This window comes from Pagrus major, chromosome 4 (genome assembly GCF_040436345.1).
Source record: "Pagrus major chromosome 4, Pma_NU_1.0".
Lineage (NCBI taxonomy): Eukaryota > Metazoa > Chordata > Actinopteri > Spariformes > Sparidae > Pagrus > Pagrus major.
Window position 1 is genome coordinate 425,243 of NC_133218.1, and position 26,878 is coordinate 452,120.

The 26,878-nt window shown below is 44.5% G+C and overlaps 1 protein-coding gene across 1 annotated transcript; it reads right to left on the minus strand.

Annotated features, from left to right (window-relative positions):
- Positions 1–656: 656 nt before the first annotated feature.
- On the minus strand, positions 657–1,805 carry LOC140994758 (zinc finger BED domain-containing protein 5-like). Its single transcript, XM_073464529.1, is given in 4 exon segments — positions 657–1,211; positions 1,299–1,506; positions 1,542–1,592; positions 1,594–1,805. Coding segments are annotated over 4 exon segments (1,026 nt in total).
- Positions 1,806–26,878: the final 25,073 nt, after the last annotated feature.

Here is a 26,878-nt window from a genome sequence, read left to right on the forward strand (position 1 = left end):
TCTCTCTCTCTCTCTCTCTCTCTCTCACACACACACACACACACACACACACACACACACACACACACACGAGAAAGGGTGTGCCTGCCTCTGTGAACACAGTCCTGCAATATCTGGCTCAATAAAGGTGAGCTTCAGTCTCAGGTCCGGCTCAGCATCCATCCTGCTTCTGTATTTAGTTTTTATGAGGGCAAGTGAAGAGAAGCCTTTCTCGCACAGATATGTGGTCACAAAAGGAAGGAGAAAGCGCACAGCCTTGTCTGAAGTGCAGGGTATTCACTGTGTTGCTGTACCCAAAAGTCCAACAAAGACTGTTTTCTGAAAGCTCAATTAATCTTTCCTGCTCACCAACAGTGAAGTCCTTGGGCATTTCAGATATTTCAATGTCGAACGGGTTTCTCATCCAGTTGTTCACTTCGGCCCTCACTGGGAAATATTCGCCGAACTGTTGTCTGAGGGAGACGAGGTGCATGCCAATGTTGTCCCTCACTCGATCATCAAGGGTCAGATCATTGTCAGACAGAAAACTCTCCAAAGTGGGGAACGCTGAGACATCACCTGCTTTGACTTTCATTTCAAACTCCATCTTTTTCAGCATTGCCTTGATTTTGTCCTGCACATCAAAAGCATTGATGGAGAGTCCCTGTAGTCCCAGATTAAGTTTGTTCGTCCTGTAAGAATATTTGGACCTCTCTGTGCAATTCAAAAAGCCTTGAAAGCACCTTGCCTCTTGACAACCACCTTACCTCTGTATGAAGCAAGAGTTGGACATGCTCGCTGCCCATCTTATCACAGAGCACATGGAATAGGCGAGAATGCATCGGTTGGGCCTTAATGAAGTTCACTGTTTTCACAGCTGAGTCCAAGACAGACTTCAGTTCTTTAGGCATTTTCTTCACCACCAGGGCCTCGCGGTGGATGCTGCAGTGAGTCCATTGCACGTCAGGTGCCACCTGGCGGATTCGAGCTGCTACTCCACTGTGGCGACCTGTCATAGCCCTCGCGCCGTCTGTGCACACCCCAACACACTTTTTCCAATCGAGCCCATTCTCTTGGACAAACGCGTTCAGGAGCTGGCATATGTCCTCGGCTGTTGTTCTGGTTTGCAGTGATTGACAGAACAAAAAATCCTCCTGAGCTGTACCATTATGTTCATATCTCACATAAACAAGCAAATTGGCCAAATCTGCGTCATCAGTCGTCTTGTCGAGCTGGATGGAAAAATAGCGACTGCTTTTAATGTGCTCAATCAGTGTGTTTTTAACATCATCCGCCATGGCTTCTATTCTCCGCGACACTGTGTCGTTTGAAAGTGGTACCAAGTTCAACTGTTTAGCAGCCTTCTCCCCGCACATGATGTGCGTCCTCTCTTTAGCTAATGGTAGACACAGTTGTTCGCCAATTGTGTGTGGCTTACCGGCTTTCGCTATGTGGAGACTGGCACGATATGAGGCTTCCTGTGCCTTAGTTACGTGTGTAACACACGAGACGGGACGAACTGAAGCACTCCAAGTCCACCATTCAAGGTGGACTTGGAGTGCTTCAGTTCGTCCCGCTTTCTTAGAAAAAAATCCACTGGTTTTTCTGTCAGCACTGTGCTTTTTCATGCTCTCATTGCTCAAAACATCACCACATACCACACACTGGGGCCTGGGCTCGTCCTCCGTCCCGCTCCAGCTGAATCCAAATTTGATGTAACCGGCATCATATTTCCTCACAGTTTTTCGCCGTTTGCAGCTTGTTGATGCTGTGGAGACTTCAGGGATGCTGCTGTGATCACTGTCATCCACTGCCGTTTCTGCCATAACATTATCCTTGTGATCACTCCCATCCAGATGCCGAGGCAAAGCGTTTGCCTGAGAAGAGGTGGTCCTTCTCTCTCCTCAGGAGGATAAGTTTGGACACATCGTCGTCAGTCCCTGATGAGATTAAAGTATGATATTTTCTCTAGTGCTGATGTGACACTCTAACTTAATTTCACTGCTAACGAATTAGAAAAAATGTAGCTCAAGTGTGTTTTCACTTAGCTCCGCTGCTAATGGCAATTACAAATTACTGTAGGGAAGACAGCAACAGTTAGCTAACAGTCAGCTAACATTAGCGAGCGTCGCTAGCATTAGCTAACAGTCAGCTAACATTAGCGAGCGTCGCTAGCTGCGAATTATGCCATAATACTACTCAGCAACTGTTAACACAAACTTCAACACATCCATATATTTTTTTTATTAAAATTACTCACATTTGTAAATCAGCTCCCTCTCCGCGACCTCCGTGCGTCCGTCCGACATTTTTCTCTCAGCGCAATGCATGATGGTTAATATTGCTTGGTTAGTGACCATCGGTTGTACACTACTTTTCGCGATGCATTGTGGGATACTTTGAGTCCACTAGCTAACGAAACAAAGCAGTGAGGCAACGCAGCGAAGCGGCGAGGCAAAGCAGCGAAGCAGCCAGGCAAAGCAGCCAGGCAAAGCAGCCAGGCAAAGCAGCCAGGCAAAGCAGCCAGGCAAAGCAGCGAAGCGGTGAGGCAAAGCAGCAGTGATTTCCTGCAGACGGGTTAGCGGGTGCTGTGGGTTACACCCCGCCTTTCCGAAACTCCGCTGTTCCAAAAATAGACTTCCATTCTTCGTAATGCCGGGGTTTCCCATTTTTTCTAAAGACCCCGCTATTCCGAAAAGGCTATTGGGGAACCCCTGACCCTAACCCTAACCCTAACCCTATTGGGAAGTAATTGGAACTTGAAAGTCGGATTCGGAACAGCAGTGTTTCGGAGTGGGGGTGTTTCGGAATGGAGGGGTTTCGCAATGGAGGTGTTTCGGAATGGAAAGGGCGTCCCGGTGCGGTGCCACTACACAGGTATCTTTACCCTACAATAAAAGAACAGATATGAACAACTTACTAATGGCTGGGGGAGAAAGCTAGGGTCACTGTGCTACATACCGGTCAGGCAATCCCGGTCGGCACGGCGTGGAGCGAAGCGCTCGGCTACACGAGGGCGACTGTAATATCCTTGCGATATTATAGAAAAATGGACGGACACAGGAGCTACGTTTGAGGTTAGTTTACTGAACACTTTTCAATATGGCGGACATGCATACAGGTCAAGAGGTCAACCAATCTAACCAGCCTACGCTGCCACCCTGAGGACAACTCCCGTCATAACATAACATTATCACTCTTCTACATTCCTCCCCCCTTAAGCTATTTTTCTCCATGCCCCACAATAACATTGTGTCATCTTACACATACTCAACTGACACTGAAACAACAATTTATAGGCACTTAAGGTTTGTTTGTCACTCAACACATTTCACAGTAACAATAACCAACAACAATCACCAAGTTACTTTTTCTTTTTTCTTTTTTTTTTTTTTTTTTTGTTTTAAACCATCAATTTAACACTCATAGTCATTCAAATAACTTGGTTTGCACACAGTCCTTTGTGACCGGCGCACAGGTGCTACCACAGGTTGTGACAGCCTTGCAGGGTCTGGAGGTGGAATGTCAGACACTGATGGAGTTGCTTTGTCTGGAGCAGGACTTAACACACTCTGAGGGTGTGTCTCCTGAACACTGCCGTTTCCTGCCAGAGTGGAAGTCTCTGACGCATCCCTTACTGCTGTGGGTGAAACAGACAGTCCCAATGGTTCTGTGACCTTTGCCTCCAAACAGTCCCCTTTCTCAGGTCTTGACAGTATCTGATCCACATGTCTGCGTACAATGTTACCATCTCCTAACATGACCTTGTAAGAGACAGGACCTGTGATCTTTGTAATGAAACCAGGAATCCACTTAGGACCATGACTGAAGTTTCTCGTGACCACAGCATCTCCTTCTTGGAATCCTCTCCCTTTTTGCTGCTTGTCATGATGTTTCTTTTGGCTGAGCTGTTTTCGCTCCACCTTTACTCTGCGATCAGGATGAAGCAGATCCAGTGTAGACCTTAACTTCCTTCCTTGCAACATTTCCGCAGGTGAGAGCCCTGTGGTGGACTGTGGTGTAATGCGATAATTAAACAGCACTCTCGACACTTTAGTGGCAATGCTGCCCTCTCCTGCCTTTTTCATCATTGACTTGAACGTCTGGACTGCGCGCTCAGCACAGCCGTTGGATGAAGCATGATATGGAGCAGATGTGATGTGCTCAATACCATTTTTCCTCAGAAAGTCTTTGAATTCCGCACTCACGAAACATGAGCCATTATCGGACACAATTGTCTCTGGTATCCCCTGATTACTGAAGCTCTTTCGCAGGCATTCAATTGTGATGGCTGAGGTGGAGGTTGTTACAGGATAAGCATCCATCCACTTTGAATGCGCGTCCATCAGGATCAGAAACATGTGTCCCATAAAAGGTCCAGCATAATCAATGTGTAATCTCTGCCACGGTTTGCTTGGCCACTCCCACGGGTGAAGTGGTGCTGGAGCAGGCAGGTTACGGTGTTCTTGGCATGTGACACAACTTTTAACTACAGTCTCTATGTCTGCGTCCAATTTTGGCCACCAGAAGTAGCTCCGTGCTAAAGCTTTCATCCTAGTGATACCAATGTGACCATGATGTAATTGCTGTAACATGGCCTCTCGCCCTGGTGGCGGCACCACAACACGTGACCCCCACAGTACACACCCATCTTGTACACTTAACTCTGTTTTTCTCACAGAATAAGGTTGGAAAGCTGGATCTAAGTCGTGCATTGGCCAGCCATGTTGTATCAACTGTGCAACTCTGGACAATACAGGGTCTCTGTTTGTCCACCTGCTCACTTCCACTGTGGACACGAGGGTTACAGTCTCCATCATGAGCACTCTTTCCTCCTGTTCCTCCTTGGCTGCAGGTTGCGGCAGAGGAAGGCGACTCATGGCATCTGCATTTCCATGATGTTTTCCAGGTTTGTAGATGATCTCATATTCATACGCTCTCAGCGTTACAGCCCATCGCTGAATACGAGGAGATGCCATGTTAGGCACAGCCTTCATCTCGTTGAAGAGGGATAGCAAGGGTTTGTGATCAGTACAAATGACAAACTTCCTTCCGTACAGGTATTTGTGGAAGCACTGAATGCCAAACATCACTGCCAAGCCCTCTTTATCTAATTGTGAGTAGTTGGATTCAGCTGATGTCAGTGTCCTTGACATAAAGCTGATTGGTCGCTCTTGTCCCTCTGGCATTCGATGCGACAACACCGCCCCCACTCCATAGGGCGAGGCATCACAGGACAGGATCAAGTCTTTTTGACTGTCATAATGAACCAATACTTCAGACGATTGCATGAGGCGCTTGGATTCCTCAAACGCTCTCTCTTGTTCTGTCTCCCATTTCCATTTTGTCTCTTTTCTCAACAGTTCGTGCAAGGGAGACAACAATGTGGACAAGTTTGGCAGGAATCTGTTGTAATAATTGAGCAAGCCAAGGTACGCACGCAGTTCAGTGACATTAGTGGGTGCTGGTGCTTTCTGTATTGCACTGACCTTGTGTGGTAGGGGATGAAGTCCCGAGGCATCCACTTTATGTCCTAAGAACTCTGCTTCCTGTTCCATGAATGCACATTTGTTGCGCTTCAGGCGAAGGCCAGCTTCCTGCAGACGTGTCAGCACCTGGTTCAACATTGCCAGATGTTCTTGGTCACTTTGGCCTGTCAACAAAATGTCATCCAAATATACTGCCACATTTGGGATGCCAGCCACCAGACTCTCCATCAGTCTCTGAAATATGGCTGGACTGGAAGAAACCCCAAATGGCAGACGGTTCACCTGGAACAGACCTTTGTGTGTGTTAATGGTGACATAGGGCTTTGATGCTTCATCTATCATCACCTGTTGATAGGCATGGCTCAAGTCCAGTTTACTAAACTTTTCACCACCGGACAACTTCTCAAACAAGTCCTCTAGTTTTGGTATTGGATACTGTTCCAACTTTGACACCAGGTTGACTGTGAGCTTGTAATCTCCACAGATGCGCACTGAGTTGTCAGGCTTCAACACAGGAACAATCGGGGCAGCCCACTCAGAGAACTTCACTGGCTCGATTATCCCTTGATTGGTGAGTCTCTCCAACTCGACCTCCACTTTCTTTCTCATAGCATAAGGGACTGGGCGGGGTTTATAGTACTTTGGAGCAACTCCTTCTTTTACGTATATTTTTGCTGGGGGGCCCCTCCAAGTTCCCAGTTCCTCTTTGAAAACGTCCCCATTCTGCCTTAACACCTCTTGCAGTGTTATCTGTTTTTGTTCTATGTTGTTAAGCAGAACACAGTTCATCCCCAGCTCTTTAATCCATGATCTGCCCAACAGGTTTGGCCCTGGCCCAGCTACGACCACCACTGGAAGCTGTTTGGTTTGATCTTTGAACTGCACAGTTACTTCTGCTGCACCTAGTGTGGGCACTCTCTCACCAGTGTATGTTTTAAGAGTCAGTGAACAATCTTGTAGCTCTGGTGTACCCCCTGCTGCTGCCCATAACTTAGCATACTCAGTCTTTGATACAATTGTCACACTGCAACCTGTATCTACTTCAAATTTTACCATGTTACCATTTAGGTTTAGCTGAGTAGTAATGGGGTCTGTTTTTGCTATTTTTGGCTCTGTTAGATTGTGCAATGTAAACACCTCTTCATCACTAGAGAGATTCACAGGGGATTCACTTATGTGGTGTGCAGACTGTTTTTTATCCCTTTTTACAAACTGCTTATGCTTCCCTCCCCCCTTAAGCTGCTGCTGGCCTGTAGGAGGCAAGGATCTGCACATCTTCTTCACATGTCCTTTTTTTCCGCAGCCATGGCACTTTTCATTGATGAACCGACAGTCCCGTGCCACATGTTCACCCCCACACCTGTAACATGTTAGCGGTGTCGTTTTTCCTTGCCACTTCTGTCCCACTTTCACATTGTGCACTGGCAGTTGTGCTGCCGCTTTACTCACATTACTGTCCATCGTTTTCGGTTGCAGTTGCAGGTCCCGCACGTCCCTGCTTGCGGTCTCGATGGCTTGTGCGACTTTCAGCGCCCGCTCAAAAGTCAGGTCGGGCTCCGCCAACAATCTCCGCTGGATGCGGTCATCCGCAATGCCGCATACGAGCCTGTCGCGCAGCATCTCTTTCAGCTTATCCCCGTAGTTACAGTGTTGAGCTAGCTCCCGTAGCACCGCTACATACTCCGTCACAGTCTCATTCACCGCCCTCGTCCTCGAGTTAAACTTGAATCTCTGGACTATCTCACTGGGCTTTGGGTTGTAGTGTGACTGAAGCAGGTTAGTCAAGTCCTCATATGACTTCTAACCAGGCTTCTCCGGGCTTAACAAGTTTCTCATTAAACTATATGTCCGGCTGCCAACTGAGCTCAACAATATAGCCCGCTTTCTTTCAGCTTCTGTGATATCGTTTGCCACAAAAAAATGTTCCATCACCTCGACGTACTCCTCCCAGGCTTGAATCTGGCTGTCAAAAGCCGCGAGTGTCCCAACCATTGCCGTAGCCATCCCGACGCTGTCTTCTCGTCGCTGCTACTAGCTCCGTCGTTAGCGTTGCTGCTAGCGTTTAGCCTCCTCGACGCTCGACATTCAACCGAGTCCCCGCGTTGCCGAACTCACAAGCTGCTTCCTCTTCTTACAACTCACAGTGAGCTCGCTGGGTCTCCTCGTCGCCAAAATGTAATATCCTTGCGATATTATAGAAAAATTGACGGACACAGGAGCTACGTTTGAGGTTAGTTTACTGAACACTTTTCAATATGGCGGACATGCATACAGGTCAAGAGGTCAACCAATCTAACCAGCCTACGCTGCCACCCTGAGGACAACTCCCGTCATAACATAACATTATCACTCTTCTACAGCGACCAGCAGCGGACAGCAAGCTATTTAAATATAGACTATGTTAGAATATACTGTATGTTAGCTAGCTTGCTAATGTTACCTAAACATGTTAAAATAAAAATTTGCTGTGAGACAGTGAAGCCAGGTGAGCGATAAAGCCTGCCGCACATTAAATTTGCAAACTTCAAAAAGTCTGCAGATATAACAGTTATCTTTCAGTTGTCACAGTTAGCTAGCTAGCATCTACAACTTATTCAAAATATAGGTATCATATTCATATCAACCATGCTTCCTGCCGTTCAGCAAACCTCCGACAGCAAAAAAAGGGATCAATAAAGCAATGAACGCTCAAATGTGGTTATCAAAAATCTCTGTCCAAACTGACATCAGTGCACAGTAAACTTCACTGGGAATTTAAAGGTCCAGTGTGTAAGATTTGGGGGCATCTATTGACAGAAATGGGAAATAATATTCAGAATTCAACCACAAATTGTATTTTGATCATCTTAGAATGCCCTTTTATGAGGAAGGAAGCAAATCTTATTCCATGGTGCCCAGACCAGACAAAACCCCACACTGGCACCTTAGGGGAGGGTGAGACAAGGGGTATTTCATTGGTAATTCTAAACAGTTCTTCTATTTCATTGGTAGCGATCTGCAACCACACCACAAGATGCCCGCTAAATCCCACAAACTGGACCCTTAACAAGTATAAATCACAACTGAGACTTAAGCTATTTTCTTGCATTATCTTTTTCTGCATTATGTTCTGTATAAATGTTTTCATATCAGATAACATTTACGTCACCAGTTTATCTCTGATATATCTGTGATAGACCAATATCAATATCAGTAGGGCTCAGTTTTCAAGGACAATACCTGTCCTTAATTTGCTTCCATTCCAGACATACTTTGGTTTTGATTAATTTCTGTGCAATAAAAAAAAAAATTGAAGGAGCAAATTGTAAAAATGTGTGAGTTGTGTAATCTGTTGCTGATTTACTGATTATTGATTGGTTTGATGACTGTGATGAATACAGATCTTAACCAAGTTTAAGTGTCTGATTTTTTGTACTGTACATAAATAAATGGGGATGATTGGCTGCCTGTGGCCACAGCCTGCATTTGAAAATGGAAAAATGCAAAATATTCATAAATTGCAGAAAAAGGGGCTCTGTGAAACTTCTGTTTTGTGATGGAAGTTTAAGTTTGCGGACTCCATTTCTGAATTAATGTTAGCCACTGTTGCTCTCCGTTAGTGGAGCGGAGAGAGGTACTGAGACAAGACACTTGAGAACATGCATAAAGTTGCATCCTTTAGACTGTCCCAGAAAATCTGACCTGCGTCCTTCACAAAGAAATCGAAAGTCCAGCAGCATTAAACAGCTTCAACACATCATCCACAGGCTTGTATAGACAACTGAGAGAGATGGGAAAGGTCTCATTTTTCACATCACATTACAATCCACTCAAAAAAGTTATGACATGTAGATTGCTACAAATTGTTAAATAGAGCAGCAGATTTTTCTTGTCTCAGAAACATTAGCATTAGCTTATCAGTCAGCTGATGAGTCACAATAATTTGCTGTACAGAAATGCCAAAGCTTTTAGGTCATTTGGACATGGTGTGGGTTGGAATAGTTTGCCCGCAAGGAGGCACTAACAGAGTTGATTTTTTACAATGCCCCACTCGACAGCTATCACGGTCACAATACCTACATAACGAAATACAGGGGGAAACCTTATCATAAATGTTGTCGTATGTGTCCAGTCTAGTCTGACTCAGCGGATGTAGACTGGTAAGCCTATTTCAGGCCCAGAATTGTTACAGCCTTGTTACAGACCTTTCTCCAGCGCTGACAAAGCGCTATGGAGATGGCTGAGAGACTACGAGATCTCTTATCATTCAGTCCACACTAAATGCTGCTTTAATGTCAGTAATATAAATTGTGCCAGAATCAGAATTTTACTAACCAAATAATGATATCAGTGCTGAGGGCTTTAGCCAGACTAGTTATGATGATTAGACGGTTTTCTCAGCAATGAGATAGGAACGACCAACACACACACACACACACACACACACACACACAGTGTATCTCTGTATCTCTCAGCAGAGGTCACAGCTCTGTTCTCTGTAGCTTTTAATAGTAGGACAAGTCATTTTACAGTCCATTACCTCAGAGCCCTGGACTTGTGCTGCAGCTCATCTGGTTCTATCTCACCAGCTCATTATGTCAGCTGCCACACAATTACCCATTACCTGGGTCATATTTCTGATTTTCTGTTTGTTTTAAGTGAGAACAGAACATAAGTGAAACACTTTCTCCTCTATATCCAGACAATCACAGAACAGCACTGTGTTTCATGGTGTAGAAACACAGTGTCAGGATGGCTGTTTTAATGGAAACTGATCCATGTTCAGTCGAGGCTGTTTGGAAAGACAGCAGTCCGCCGGCAGGCTGGGGTCTTCAGAGAGTGTGGGCGAGTTGGCCTACAGAGTTTGGCACAGTCAGTACCAGTTCAGTCCTAAAACAGGTTTTGTGAGTGAATGTGTGTGTGTGTGTGTGTGTGACTGTACTGCAGAACACAGAAAGCTCCTCACACACACCTACACATGATTTTACCTTTTGAACCAGCCTGATATTGTGAAGAAGGGTATCTGCAGGTTTCAGAATTTTTGAGGATTTAATTCCTGCTAACTGGAATTCAAACACACAGTATGTCATTTTTTCAGCTAGGGAAATAGCGTGGGATGCTGGGAGTTGCTGTCATCATTGTTCAACAACCATCAATGCTGAAAGTCAATCACTCCCTGAAGTATCATCTGATGTTTCCCAGGAAGTGACAGGCAACCAACTGAAACATGCTGTTAAAAATGAAATAAAATTACAGATTTCTCTGGTTTGAACATTGTCAGAAACATTTGGGACAGTGTAAGTCCACAACTCTATAAAATATAGAACACGGGTGTAGACATTTGAATGTGGAAAAATCATATATTCTAAGTTTAAGTCAGTTTGCCTTAATCGATACACCAGCTTTTCCACCTCAGGCAAGCCTAGATTTTTTTAAATTTTTGGTAGTCCGAAGAAAATTGCGCTTTAAACGGGTGAATGGAAATGCACCTATTAAGCCAACATGTAGTACCCTGAAACTGAAGCAGCTAACTGGGAGTCATTTATCATCTGAAGTCACAATGTCTTACATGAAAAATACCTATGATGATGTCCTAAAGGTAACTGATTCAAGAGAATGTTGTAAAATTAAAATAAATTCAGTGTGACCTTCAAGTAACATGTTGTAACTTGTATACCTTAAACTAACAGCTTCAGAGTCATGTTGATGGTACAGTGTCTTGTAACAGGGTGAATGGTGTCTCTGTCACTTGTTTCTGCCCTATGTAACTTCAGTGAGAGGGGAGGATCACAGTGTTACATACATGTTTACTTCAACATACAAGTTTTCAACACATAACAAATTGTTATGATGTACTGAGTTTGTGTTGTAGTTAGCACCTGCATTAACAAAATTGTTACAGACCTGAGATTTGTATTTACCACAGTGGTGTTGCACTCAGAAAGTGTGGGGGGCGCCAAATCGCACAAAATGTCGATTTCTACATAATTGCTTTAATTTTTTTGTATCGGCCAGCATTATAATCAGTTGAACCTTTGTAAACAGGGTATACATACATGTAAATATATGTATAAATTACTTTTACTTGTACTTTTGATTGAAGCTCATTTATTACAGGAAAATGACTTTTGATATGATTTTTAATATGAGATACTTCAGGACTTAAGTAATATTTTAACAGTACTGTACTGTGTACTGTTAAGTATGTCCTAAGGCTGTACTTTTTATTATTTACATTGCTTATTTAAACCAAACAGACAAGGAAAGCAGGGAAACAGAAGACAGAGATTAAAGATTCCTTTTACCTACAAACTTTGCAGCTATGCAACAGAACATTTCTCTAATGGATGCAGGCTGAGGCAACCAAACACAAACCAAATCCATTGAAATATCAATGTATAGGAAAGCAGAGCAGGAGCACACTGGCCATCTGCTTTTCTCGTCACTGCCTATTAGACCAACTTTTAAACCTTCTGTCAGTTTCAATCTCGCAGCAGCATCTCCGGTTTCAGCTCCCGCAGCCTGAAGCCAGTGGAACAGAGCCCATTCTACCACATCATGCAGCAATGTGATCTAATGGGAAGTACACGTTCAAATAATCATCAAGGTCTGTCTGGCTGTGGCAGCGTCCTGAGCTGATCCCAGAGCGCACACACACACACACACACACACACACACACACACACACACACACACACACACACACACACACACACAAATATGCGTAGGATATGTGTGTATATAATTCATATATTTAAATCTTTTATCAATCTTAATGTTATGTTAATGTTCATCACTGTTAATGTGTATTGTCTAGATATTTGGGCAAATTATATTTTGATGTTTTGGCAACATAATTCTGGAAACGTTAACACCAGTAAAGCCCTTTCAAATGAATTGAAATAGAGAAAATGGGATTTTGCTGACAATTATATGAAGTCTGAAAGTGCCAAATTAGAAATGACATGAGGTTCATTTGCAACTCTGATCAAACCCATTTTTTTCTTACATGTTGTACGTTAAGTGTTTTGTTTGATATTTATATTGTAAATTGGCCTGACAGATGGGATTCACAGAAGTAGAGTGATTTCTCCCCTGACTCAGTTTAACACGTATTACATGATTTTCTGACATGAAAACTGAGACACAGATGAATGTGATGTGGAAACATGAAGCCTGCAGTGCACCTACACTGTGTGAGAATGGACTTTTCAATGAACTCAGATAAATCTTGTGTCCAGCAGTTAAACTTTTGAAATGAAATATTTGCTTATTCATAGATTCTAGAGTTTTCAATGAAGGAGGAGCAGTAGATGCCATTATATGAATTCTTGACGAGATGGTTTTTATGTAGAAACCTCACCTAATGCAAATTGTTATTCAAAGCAGAGAATTGTTATTTAGGTCTTAAAACATGTCTAGATGGGATCTTTAATTAAGTAGTTATTTTAATCCACATTTTTTTGTCACACCACCATTTATATTTCCCACAGTGATTAACAGTGATGGAAGGTAAGTACATTTACTCAAGTTGTGTACTAACTACACTAATAATTAGTACTAATTTAACTTTTACTTTACCTTAGTACTTCCACTTCCTGCTACTTTATGCTTCTTCTCTCTTACATTTTGAAGACAAATATTGTACTTTACTCCACCGCATTTATTTGATAACTTTAGTGACTACTTTCTAGATTGCATGCCGCATCAACAATTGGATTAAGAAATAAGAGGCTAAATGTATTTTCTTAAATGAGTGAATAAATGGAGTGATTTTTCAAGCTTGAAGGACTCCCAATAGTATGACAAATTCCTTGCAGCATAAATTGCACAAGGCAGTGATCATGTCAACAGTTCCATCTTGATGTTTTTTTGAAGCCGGACTCCCGTGTGTTTTGGTATTTTTATGATCTTCCCTGACAATGTTTATAATTTTTGACAAATAACTTAATTTTGTTCTCAAACTTAAAAAAAAAAAAAATGAAGCTACCATAAAATGGAATGGACTACAGTAGAATCTGGGACTTTTATGTTATCCACCAAGTTTGGCCTCTGGTGTTAAAGAGTGGCATGGCTCCTTTAAGATCAGGGCAGTTTGTAGTGAGTGATTGGAGAGCGATGGTCGGTGGCTGAGCTCAGAGCAGACAGCTGTTAGCCACTGGAGCAGACGGAAAGTTTAGCAGTTAAGTTGTCTAGTGGCAGTAAATGAACAGTACAGGTTACAGTTTGATTATGAACAAACTCTGCAGCTCCTTACTACACAAGGAGACCTCATGTTTGAGTAACAGCTATCACTATCCTTGCTAACATCCATGCTATTGATGTTACTCATGCTGAAACGATGATATAACGTCTGACTATTAACCACAGTCCTCCTGGGTTTGAGAAAGAACTGTTAGACGAGAAGAAACTCTGGCTGCAGTGGGACTTTTCCACTCAGTAGGCCTCAGCAGCATTTAGTTATCTGCCTCCATCATGTTTACAAAGCTGCTGTGGAACATGACAAGAACGTGTTCAGTGACGTAAGGTCAAGGGGCGTCATAGTATTGGATTAATCTGTATTATTTTTTCTATAATTAATTAATCTAAATCCCTAAAATAGACATAAATCTGCTTTTACTTGTACTTTTGATACTTAAGTACATTTATTGCCAGAAGGTTAATTTTTATATTTAATTTCAATTAATATCAGATCCTCCACTTTTGCTCAAGTACTATTTGTATGGGTCACTTTTAGTAATATTAAGTCATATTTTGACACCATAGTTTTACTTTAAAGTATGACCCCTGGGTACTTTTTACAACACAGGTGTTTTGGAACGGTTTTGGAAGGCACAGTCAAATGATGTCATCAGAAAAAAATCAGAAAACACTTGCTCATGTCATTCTAAAGGAAAGTTCACTGTATCACTGATCACTGTAGTTCGTTCATTTCCTGTATGGGGGGCTTTTTCAAACATTACCAGAACATTAAAGTGTTGCATTTCTGAATGGGGCTTAACAGATTTAATCAAGTACATCTTTGAAAAGAAACTCATCACTGAGTCACTAGTTATGTCTCTGAAGGCATTTTTTAAGTGACCAAACTTACCATTCAGGATGAGCGCATTGCTGGTTTAAACCCAAGCTCATACTCTGAGGAACTGTAGAAGCCATATGTAGATGTAAAACATTTAAAACCAGCCCAGTTATCACATGCATAGAGCTACAAAATAGGAGAACGAACGAACACACACACACACACACACACACACACACACACACACACACACACACACACACACAGAGACACACACTTAACACTGGCCTATTGGCCTGGCACAAGCTGGCACACAGGCCGGGTAATTGGCCTCTCGACACACTCCACTCCTCTAGTCCGAGCAAATAAAGAGAGAATGAATGAAGGCAGAGTCAGCTGGCACATGAATAGAGAGCCAGCCAAAGATTTGCCTAGTAGACAATGCAGTGTACAGCGCCAGCGTGACAAAGTGTTCACTTCACCACATCACTGTCCTGGCATCAACATGAGTTTGTGAATGTGTGTGTGTGTGTGTGTGTGTGTGTGTGTGTGTGTGTGTGTGTGTGTGTGTGTGTCTATGTCAGTGCCCTGTGCTGTCTTGCCAGATGGACAGCAGTGTGTTGTGTCTGTAGGGATTTGCCAGAGAGCTCCTTCGGGGCATTTCTCCAGGAGAGAAAATCAACTCAGCTCTGCAGAACACATTAGCACAGTATTGTCTCAGCGGGGAGAGACAGAGAGAGAGATGTAGAAGAATAGTAACCTCAAGCTGCCTGCTCACTGAGAACATATATAGACAGAGAGCTCATTCCCCTGTAGCAATAGACAAAACAAGCCTTATGGAGAGCAGGACGAGGATGGAGACATTATCTGTTACTCCACTGAGTGGAGTGTGTGAAGCTTTCAGGAGATACACACACAAACACATTCCTCCTAGTCCAATATATTGATTTTACAGTATTGACATCTCATTAAAACCTGGAACTGGATGAGTAAAGCCTGCAGTAAAATGAGCCTCAGCCAGTGTAGGAGCTGGTAATAATCTAATAATAAGGATTTTAAATGCTTCAACAATTTGACGAGTAAAAAATTCTGTACGAATAAATAATTGGGCAGGTTTTTGAATATGGAAATTGTGGACAGATAATCGACTCTCACAGGATGTGTTGTTGAACTGGAAATGGACAGTCAATGGGCAGTGGCAGAGATCACACACACACACACAAACAGTTTTATGGAGTGTATGTATATGGAGTGTGTTTATACAAGGATGAGTTCAAGAGTCTCAGCGTGAGGAGTGAAGCTGCTCTGTAGTCTGGTGGTACAGCAGCAGATACGTCTGTATCTGTTGTCAGGTGGCAGCAGGGTGAACAGGCTGTGGCTGGGTGGGTGTTGTCTTTTAGTATCTTTGGGCTCTGTGCAGACATCTCACTTCACTGATGTCACTGATGCCCTGTAGATGGTACCAGCGATGTTCTGGTGGTTTTAATCAGCCGCTGTAGAGCCTTCCTGTCCTGGGCTGTGATGAACCATGCCAGTCAGAATGCTTTCTATTGCCCCTCTATAAAGTTGATAAGAATTTGGCTCCAAAATTCACCCTTCGTAAGTCTCTGTAGGAAGTAGAGCCTTTTCTGTCCTTGGCTGACGTTGAGCAGTAGATTGTTCTCTGTGCACCACTCTGTTAGACTGTTGATTTCCTCCTGATATGAACTCTCATCGTTGTTTATAATACTGCTGATGATGGTGGTGTCATCCTTATACATCACAGTAGAGTTCTCCTGATGTCTGGGAGTGCAGTCATGGGTGTACAGTGTGAACAGGAGGGGCCCCAGTGCACAGCCCTGGGGGGCTCCGGTGTTGAGCTTGCCAACCTTCTTTTTTGGTAACAATTTTCCTGTATTTTTCTTGATTTCTGACAAACCTTCTCAGCTTTTTCTCTTTTAGTTATTACAACCTGTTTCTGGCATTGTACAGTGTGTAGTCAACTGTCCTGTTGCGCATGTACATTGTAAAATCTGCTGTTTAGATTTTTCTGTCAATCACAGGGTTGCATCAACATCAATCACCATCAAGAGGTTGACAAACATAGAGCAGTGGCGTGCACAGTCTCTGTAAGGGGCAGAGGCAAAACATGAATGAATGAAAAGTGTTGTATAAGATGTATGTCAGAGGTACAAAATGTTCTGTATTCCTAGTATTAAACATAAAAATGCTGTTGTAGTGTAATCATTTTGTACTGTATGCTGCCATAGGCTTAAACTGACGGCCATTAGCCATGCAGCTAGCGGTCTTATTAGCTAGCTGACTCTGCCTGGACTAGGGGCTTGGAGCGCTGGGTGGCAAAAAACTATTAATGACTCATTCATTACTAATTACAGAATTATTAGTCTCTAACTCCCCTCTCTCATTCCATCTAACTTAGCAAAAACAAAGACTGCACCAGAGGGAAGTGAGAAAATATATATATTATATATTTAAAAAATTGGATTTAACTGACCTTTAAACTTGAAAAAGTTGTTTGCAACACAACAAAAAGTGTTGTTTGTACTGAAGAGGGGAGGGAGGGAGGGGGATGAATGAAGTAATGGCAGAGATAGCCCAGTTCGGCTCACAGGAAACAAAGGCAATTAATTTGAGAGCGGCAGCCTCCAGCCGGGCTTCGCCTTACCTCACCTCTCTGAAGACATGAGAGACAGACAGCTCCGCTGTGTTTTCTACGCATTTCTATAGTCTTTACAACCTGCTTGGATTAGGACAGGAGTATTTTTTCTTTACTGTCTATACTTGTGCTGCACAAAAAAAACTTTAGTATCCTACGGAAGAATAAACAAAGGATGTTTTATGTTTTTTATAGCAGTACTTTGATTCAGAGCACAGTCAGGTGTCCTGGACTCATCCTGGAGAGGAGACAAGACATGTGGGAAGACCAAAAACAAATCTCATTTATTACTTTTAACGGCTTGGTACATAATATGACAGCAGATCCAGAAGTCAATAAAACAGGGGACTCACCATAGATCCAAACAATAAAGTATGGAAACAGACCAATACTTTAACTTAACTTATTATTTGAATCCTACAAACCACATCTCCTGCTTTATGTAAACTGTGGCTAGTCAGACAGGACAAATTGAGTGTTGGTTGGAAGAATGCTTTTATTCTAGTATCGTTTTGTCCTCCTTGCTGTCTTTCCCATTTTCACTGGAGAAAAGTGTTCGCAAAGAATGATGTGTTTTTTTAGTACGCATACTGTATTTTTGTTGATTGCCGACAATACTATTGTGGGTGTGTTTTTTCTAGGATTATCTCTACAGTGTAGTTGTCTAGTTCAGACCGGAGACATTTAAATGCATTATCTAACATTTCACAACTACACCTACTTCTAGCAGGTTATCAAACTATCAAAGAAACAAAGTGTGTGCTGTAGATCTAGCTGAGTGTTGCTGTGGTCCTGACAGTGTAGTAGAAGATACTGTCTGAGAGGCAACACATTAGGGCTGGATGACATCATCAAGTATCTATATCATGATGTGCTGTAATCTGCTTTTACGCAAAGCAGACATTTTGACTTGTCACAGTAGGAAAAGCAATGTTACTAATAACATAATGATGGCTCTGTTCTATTCAAATGTCACAGTAACAATATCAAGACCCTGAAACTGACACAGCTAAATGGAATTCATCCATCATTCATTTGATTATTTTTATGCTTTAACTGGGTGATATCGAGCATACAGCTAGTTTGAAACTCTGAAGGTACGTGTCCACACGATCAATCGTTTTCATGCCTCCCATTTATTGTTTCTGTAGGAGCTGAGCAATGCATGCTGGTAGCGTCGTGTTATGTTTTGAAAGACAAGGCGTCGGGTTGCCTGCTCCTCGTGTACTTAAAGTTGACTTCTGGCTACCTCGTGCAAATGAGGGCCGTCCGGCATGACTTGCCACCTCTGGAAACTCCTGAAAAACTATTATAAAACTAGCAAGTTGAAATTAAGTCCGATGCAGCACCTTTCATGGTTTATTTCTCACCTAAAATGTCTTCAGAAACACATTTCACTGAGCTATTTTTGTATTATAAGGTACAAATTAAGACTGCTTAATGAGAGGTACAGCACCTCTCTGCTGCTCTGAGTTAACACATGTCTGATAAAGAGATTTTTGTGTTCTAGTGTGTACAGGGATATTTTGTAAGGTTTTGCTGAGGCCATGTGGACAGAACACCTGGACTAAACTGTGACACACAAGGCCTCCATCAATACACAACACACTCCCTGTGTGTGTGTGTGTGTGTGTGTGTGTGTGTGTGTGTGTGTGTGTGTGTGTGTGTGTGTATGTGTTGTGACAGTTTTAATGTGAGGGAGTGTTTGGTTGTTTTTTTTTTTTTTCGGGGTGCCAGTCAGGTCTCTCTCCTGACACATAAGATAGTTATTATTTGATTTTTTTAGAACCCAAACACAATTTTAAACCACACACAGCCAAACCCCACAAAAGCAATACACATCACAGTGTACAGCTCATTAATCAACCAGAAAAAACAGCACTCAATCAACATAAACCACAAAAACATTCATTTCAATGCAAAGTCAACAATTCAATAATCGAAATCCAGGGCAAAAATCAGTTCGTTAATAATCAACGTTCAGTCATTTTATTTTGAAGGGAGAAAAAAAAGACGGAAGAAGAAAAAAAAACTCTTCAAGAAAAAAACACCCTTTCCGGAACAACAACAAAAAACACAGGCCGAGAAGAAGGAGGGGGAAAAAAACGGCTCAGTACCTGGGAGATCAGTCAGTTAAGTCTGTCTGTCTGTGTATCTGTCGGGGGTGAAACCCGCTCAGGGAGGAGATGTGGGGTTCCAGGAGACAGCAGATGATGCAGGTGTTGCCGGTGGAGGAGGGGTCCGTTCGGATCGCTATCGCCAGATAATGCGGTGAGGATTTACGGCTCACTGTTAACGGGAGGAGATGCGGGGAGACAGCAGATGATGCGGGTGTTGACGGTGGAGGAGGGATCCGTTCGGGTCTCTATCGCCAGATAATGCGGTGAGGATTTACGGCTCACTGTTAACTACTGAGCATAGGAGCTCCAACGCCACCGACAGCATACCATTCTCTGTCAACCCACCAGCACAGCGGCAGAAGCGGAGATTTAAAAAACTGGCGCCATTAATGCCAGGGCGAGTCAGCGCCGCACAGCGCACCAAGGGGGCGGACAGGAGGGTGCGGACAGCCTGGCTGTCACACTCCTCCCCCCCTGAGAGAAGTCGGAACAGAGGGCTTACTTCCGACCTCCCTCGGCCTTGGTTTGCATGGGTCCAACCACATCTGGGGTGGAGAAGCCCAGGAAATCTTCTTCATCACTGTCCTGCTGAAATATTTCCAGGAGACGATGACGCTGCTTCCGGTCCACCTCTTCAGCTGTGGGATAACAGGGCTTCATCTGGACCACATTAACGACACGCAGATCTTCCCCAGTGTCCTCCAAAACCACCTCATAAGTTAAAGGTCCCACCTTCTGGGTAACACGATAGGGGCCTTTCCAACGAGGGGCCAGCTTTGCAGAAAAAGATTGGTCAGCCTTTGAATAAGGGTGAGTGCGGATCCAAATGCGGTCGTTGCATGCAAAATATCCCTGTGTTTTTGCCTTAGTCTTGCTTTTTACAAATTGTTTTTTACAAATTCTTTGAACTCTCCTAGGCGGCTTGCAGTAGCATAGGCAGGTGTGTCTGGGTCACTCAGTCGGGGATGCAACTCAGCATCCAAGGGCCCCTTTAAGGGATGACAGAGGTTGAGCTCTGCAGGTGTAACTCCCGTAGACTCATGCACCGCTGAATTCAATGCAAAGCGGAATTCAGGTAAGAATTTGTCCCAATTTTTATGCTTGTTCTGCACGTAGGAGGCGATCATGGCTTTTATGTTGCGATTGACCCGCTCCGTCAGATTGATTTGCGGATGATATGGGGTTGTTTTCCGTTGTTTCAAATTCCACCGTTTGCAGGCTTCTTCAAAGATGGCTGATACGAACTGGGGGCCTTGATCCGAAAGGATGTATGTAGGCACACCCCAGCGTGTAAGGATTTCCTTTGTCAAGGTGTGAGAGACAGTCTCAGTGGTGGCTCTGCGAAGGGGGAACATCTCCACCCACCTTGTGTAGTAGTACAAAGACGATGAGGTAAAGGTTCCCGTTACAGCTCCGAGGAAAAGGGCCCATGAGGTCAACCCCTAGAATCTCCCAGGGTCCAGCCACTACGGTCTGTTGCAGTTTCCCAGGAGGTTTGCGGGTCTTGGGTTTGTATATCTGACAAACCTGGCAACATCGCACATAATCTCTCACATCCAGACTCATCTTAGGCCAGTACACAAGGGCTTGTAACCGTTTATAGGTTTTGTATCGTCCCAGGTGGCCAGAGAGAGGGTCATTGTGGTAATGATGGAGAAGCTGGGGCCGGAGTGAAGGAGGTATGTACACCTGGTACAGAGTTTTATATGGTAACTGCACCACACGGTACACTTTATCCTCTAACACTGTATACTTTGTTGTAAGGTTCTCAGAGATTTCACCATTTTCTGTGATCTTCTCATACAGGGTACAGGTGTCAGCATCCTCCTGTTGAGCTTTCCAGATGTCAGCATCCATTACCTGGAGATTTTTGGTGGTATCCCTTTTTGACCGTAGTACAACAGCACACGTGGCGAGGGGGTTTTGGAGGTCAGTTGCCGGAGCTCTTGACAATGCGTCAGGCACCGTATTGTACTTTCCCTTCCGGTACTCTACTGTGAAGGAGAACTCCTGGAGGCGAAGCACCCACCGAATGAGCCGGGTGCTGGGTTTTTGGGTTTTGAAAACCCAGACAAGGGAAGAATGATCCATGACTACTGTAAAAGGTCTGCCCTCCAGATAATACCTCCACTTTTCCAGTGCCCATACAACAGCAAGACATTCCTGCTCGGTCGTGGAATAATTCCGCTCTGCTTGGTTTAAGGTGCGGCTGGCAAAAGCAAGGACCTGCTCTGAGCCTAGCCCCGTCTGTTGAGCCAAGACAGCCCCCAGACCATCATCACTGGCATCTGTGTACACGACAAATGGTAAGTTGAAATCAAGATGTCCGAGTATTGGTGGTGATGTTAAATGTTGTTTCAGGGCCTCAAAGGCCGCCTGACATGAGGGTGTCCAATTGAACCTTGCTCCTTTCCGTTTCAGGGCATGGAGGGGCTCCGCTAGCTGAGAGAACCCGGGCACAAAGCGATGGTACCACCCCACCATTCCAAGGAACCTTTGGAGCTCTTTCATGTTCCGAGGTACAGGGAAGTCCTGCACTGCCTTGGTCTTTTCTGCATTGACCTCCACACCAGCAGCGGAAACAACATGACCCAAGAACTTCAGTGATGTCCTAAAGAACTGGCTTTTTTCATGTTGACTGTGAGATTTGCTTCCTGTAATTTATCAAGGACAGCTTGAAGGTCGAGGTTATGCTGATCAAGGTCAGGGGAATAAATGATGATGTCATCTAAATACTCCAAGCAGGTGGGTCCACGCAACTCTCCCAATACAAGCTCCATTAGCCGCTGAAAAGTGGCAGGGGCATTTTTGAGTCCAAAGGCATCACTTTGAACTGGTAAAGGCCAAGGGGACAGATAAATGCAGTTTTCTCCCAGCTGTCAGGATCCATCGTGACCTGCCAGTAGCCACTGTTCAGGTCCAATGTAGTGATCACTCCTACCAGTGATTCCAGGATTTCCTGTATATTAGGTAGAGGATAGGCGTCGGTGTGAGTTGCAGCATTTATTTTTCTGTAGTCCACACAAAATCTCAGTTTTGGATCATTTTTCTTAGGAACCAGGACCACGGGAGCAGCATACGGAGAAGAGGATGGCTCAATGATGTTTTTTCCTAGCATTTCTTCCACATGCTCTTTAATCACTTGCAGTTTACTGGGAGACACTCAGTAAGGTTTCTGTTTGATTGGCACTTCATGAGTGAGAAAGATTTTGTGAGTAAGAACTCCAGTGCAACCCAGCTGTTTGGTGCAGACATCCGAGTTCCTCTGTAGTTGACACAACAGCTGTCTTTTACCAAAATCATCTAGGTGGGCATTGTTGGCGGCGACCTCCAAGAGATCTTGGCTTAGCGGCAGGGATAGTAGGCTGGTGGGGGCTATAGCAGAGAAGAAAGCAAGGTGGGATGGATGCTCGGCATTTGACCTTCCTGTAGATTCTCTCAGAAACTGAAACTGGCGCTTCTTATTGGACTTAAACTAGTAACAGCTCTCAGAGACATCAAATTGCAGGCCAGAGAAATAAATGAAGTTGAGACCCACCACTGCGGGGAAAACGAGGCTGTGCACAGGCAAGATGACACAGGGTAAGGTCACTGATTGAGACTGAACTGTGAGAGTCATTTCACTCCATCCTAAAGGCTGCCGTCTTTCTCCATCTGCCAGGTACAAAGGTCCCCTCGTCCAGGGCTTCATCACATCCTGCTGCTTTTTTACTCCTGACCATACACTCTCGTTGATTAGCGTGTATGATGAACCAGTGTCCAGGATGGCAGTTCCTTTCCATGGACCAATGGCACCATCAGCTGGCAGGGAAGGGTACTGTCAGGGGAAAATGTAGAGGAGCCTGCTTCAGAATGGTTGTGGGGAACAAGGGAGCCAAGGGTGGCATGACCTCCTTGGTTATAGGATGGTTTGTCTGGTTGCTGTTGCTGGGGCCTAGGTGAAGAAGAAGCTTGGTTTGAGTTGAATTGGGGGCAAGAGGCTGGTGCATGGCTTCCTTTACAGCGCCAACAGTAGACTTGGGGATTATGGCTGGGTTGGTTTTGTCTCACGGGGTTGTCTCTGGAAGAGGCCAGCACAGGAGGGTCAGATGCAGCAGGTTTAGATGGTGGTTTCTTTACAGTCTTCCTCTGTTCATATTGCAGCTGATTCTCTCGGTCCTTCTCCAGTTGCTGACCCAGGCGGACAAGCTCATCAACAGAGGTGACTTGGCTGCTCCTCAGCTGACTGGCTAGCTGTGGGTTTATGTTTTTCTAAATCAGTTTAATGATCTCCTCCTCCTCAATGTTTGATTTCCAGTGTTTGCACAGGGCCTGATACATGTACGCAAAGTCACGGACACTTTCCCCCTCTGTTTGAACTCTATTCCGCACCCTTTCTGCCAATTCATCCTCATAATCCTCAGACAAAAACGCAGCACGGAACTGTACCTGAAATTCTCTCCAGCTTTGGACTTTCAGGTGGGCCACGTCCCACCAATCTCTTGCAGTCCCGTGGAGCACATTTCTCAGGGTGGCAATGAGCTCCTCATCAGTGAGTGGGTTAAGGGCCAAGAAATCCTCACATCGTTCCAGGTACTAAAGGGGGTCTGAGGGGTCATTCACTCCTCCAAAAGTAGGAAATTGTAGCCTGACAGGACATGCTCCCATGAACCTGCTCTTTGTTTCTCCTTGAATGGCGGATCCTCCAGGTGACCCAAAATTGACTTCTTGCATGTCTGGATGTGCAGTGGAGTGTAATCTATGTCAGTTTGAGATGAACGGTGGTGCCTGTGGTTGGGTCTGAACGCTTCCATGCCCAAAGGTGGTAGAAATTTTAACTGCGCTCACCTCCTCTGACAGGGTTTCATTGTTTCTTTGCAACAGGAGAGCTCCCCCTGCAGGTGAGTTATGGCCTCTGCCACTGGGGTGAATGTAGTGAAGATCTTTGAGCAGTTCAGTGTGATGATGCTTTAACCTCCATCCAAGTGCTGCGTTAAATTGCGTTCTCATATATTCAAACTGTTGCTCCATGTGTTTGAAAACATTATTTTGTTGCTCATGTAGTTGAACAGTCAGTGTTTCAGTTACTTTGTCAGTATGGGAGGTCATTTGTTTTGTCATTTGTTTCAGATTTTCCTTGAGCTCCTGCTGGTGGCGATGTCCATCCTCCAACAGTTGTTTCAGCTGCTGCTGAATCCTAAACCCAGAGGCTTGGTCCAGAGGAGGGGAAATGGCAGGCTGAGGTTCCTCTCTCCCTGCATCTGTGTGTTCCATATTTTGAGGAATTAAGAGAGTTGTGAGGTCAGGATATATGGTGAGGTCCATGTCCAGCAATGAATGTGATGTGAGAGGCAACTCCGGTGCAACCTTGGCCTCCACTGATCCTTCCATCTCAAACAAGGTCTGAGGTTGAGCTGTCATTTTGTTTCCCTTTGTTCCTTTGTTTCCTTTGTTTCCAAAATAAACTTTTTCACAATTGCCACGGCTGCTTTGTTTCTTTGTTTTTGTTTGGTTGATCCTTTAAGCAAAAGGTTTTCCGGTTTTATTTTTTTTAGTTTTATAGTCCCACTGGGGTGCCATTTTTTATGTGACAGTTTTAATGTGAGGGAGTGTTTGGTTGTTTTTGTTTTTTTTCGGGGTGCCAGTCAGGTCTCTCTCCTGACACATAAGATAGTTATTATTTGATTTTTTTAGAACCCAAACACAATTTTAAACCACACACAGCCAATCCCCACAAAAGCAATACACATCACAGTGTACAGCTCATTAATCAACCAGAAAAAACAGCACTCAATCAACATAAACCACAAAAACACTTCATTTCAATGCAAAGTCAACAATTCAATAATTAAAGTCCAGGGCAAAATCAGTTCATTAATAATCAACGTTCAGTCATTTTATTTTGAAGGGAGAAAAAAAAGACGGAAGAAGAAAAAAAACTCTTCAAGAAAAAAAACCCTTTCCGGAACAACAACAAAAAACACAGGCCGAGAAGAAGGAGGGGGAAAAAAAACGGCTCAGTACCTGGGAGATCAGTCAGTCAAGTCTGTCTGTCTGTGTATCTGTCGGGGGGGGAAATCCACTCCGGGAGGAGATGCGGGGTTCCAGGAGACAGCAGATGATGCGGGTGTTGCCGGTGGAGGAGGGGTCCGTTCGGATCGCTATCGCCAGATAATGCGGTGAGGATTTACGGCTCACTGTTAACGGGAGGAGATGCGGGGAGACAGCAGATGATGCGGGTGTTGCCGGTGGAAGAGAGGTCCGTTCGGGTCTCTATCGCCAGATAATGCGGTGAGGATTTACGGCTCACTGTTAACTACTGAGCATAGGAGCTCCGACGCCACCGACAGCATACCACTCTCTGTCAACCCACCAGCACAGCGGCAGAGGCGGAGATTTAAAAAACTGGCGCCATTAATGCCAAGGCGAATCAGCGCCGCACAGCGCACCGAGGGGGCGGAAAAGGAGGGCGTGTCACAGTTCAGCTCTGCCTCACCACTCTGCACCTGCCTGCTTCAATCTGCCAATCAGACACACCCCTCTCATCAAGCCAACTCCACTCACCTGTGCTCTCTGCTCTGCTCTGGCTGCATTTAAGCTCCAGCTCCACTCTCACTCATTGCCAGATTGTTCTCGATGCTTGCACCAGACTCTCCAGCGCTTCTCTGCCTGATCTCCCGGTTTCAACCCTGCTTGCCTCTGACCATCCTGCCTGACCGATCCCCTGGTAATCACCTCTGCCTTCCGTCCCCGACCACGAGCCTCGCCTGTCCCTTTCTGGATTCTGCCTGTCTGCTCCCTGGGCTGTCCGGTGATTACCTGATTCAGCTCTGCAGAGTGAGTGTTACTCCTGTCTCCTCTGTGGCATCCTGCAGTTCTGTGGCCCTGATTATGCCTGCACTGAGTGAGTACAAGACTGAGCTTCACGGACGTTACTCACCAGTATCCTGGTTTGGTTCGGCTGAACCAAATCTACAATCCCCACCAGAGACTGTTAAAGGCCAGCGGCCAGAAGACAGACTGTTTTTCCTACTGCCATTAATTCCTGCACTGGTGAAAATAAAGCTTGTTACCAACAATACCCGCCTGTCGTTGTGCTGCTATTGGGTCCAAACCAAACCCCTTACAGGGCGTGGACAGCCTGGCTGTCACAGTGTGCCTTTTGTGTTCTCATGTTACTTTTCTGCTCACATCCATACACACACTGATACTGATCTTGATCTTTGCTTTTTTAAGACTGAAATTGGGGAGGAATGACAAGAGGAGGAGATTGTATATCAGAGGCAGCCTGATGTCCAGAGAAGTCCCACTGTCCTCAGGAAACTTTTGACACAGCCTGTTAAAACTGTTCCTTCTGTATTTCTGGGGGACGTTGGTCAGGTGCGAGGAAAATAACCCTGGTGCCATCTCAGTTTTGGCTTGCAGATAACAAGTTCATAATAGAAAGGTGGCATTACAAACTGGGGGTATGAAGTGTGGAAGGCATTGCGTCAGAGGAAGACTGCTTTCAATACACTCAGTGGACACTACGAGTACCTAGTAATGCCTTTGGGCCTGGATAATGCTCCCGCTGTTTTCCAGAGACTCATCAATGATGTGCTTCGAACCTGCTCAATAACTGTGTTTTTGTATCTGGATGGTATACTTATTTTCTCCC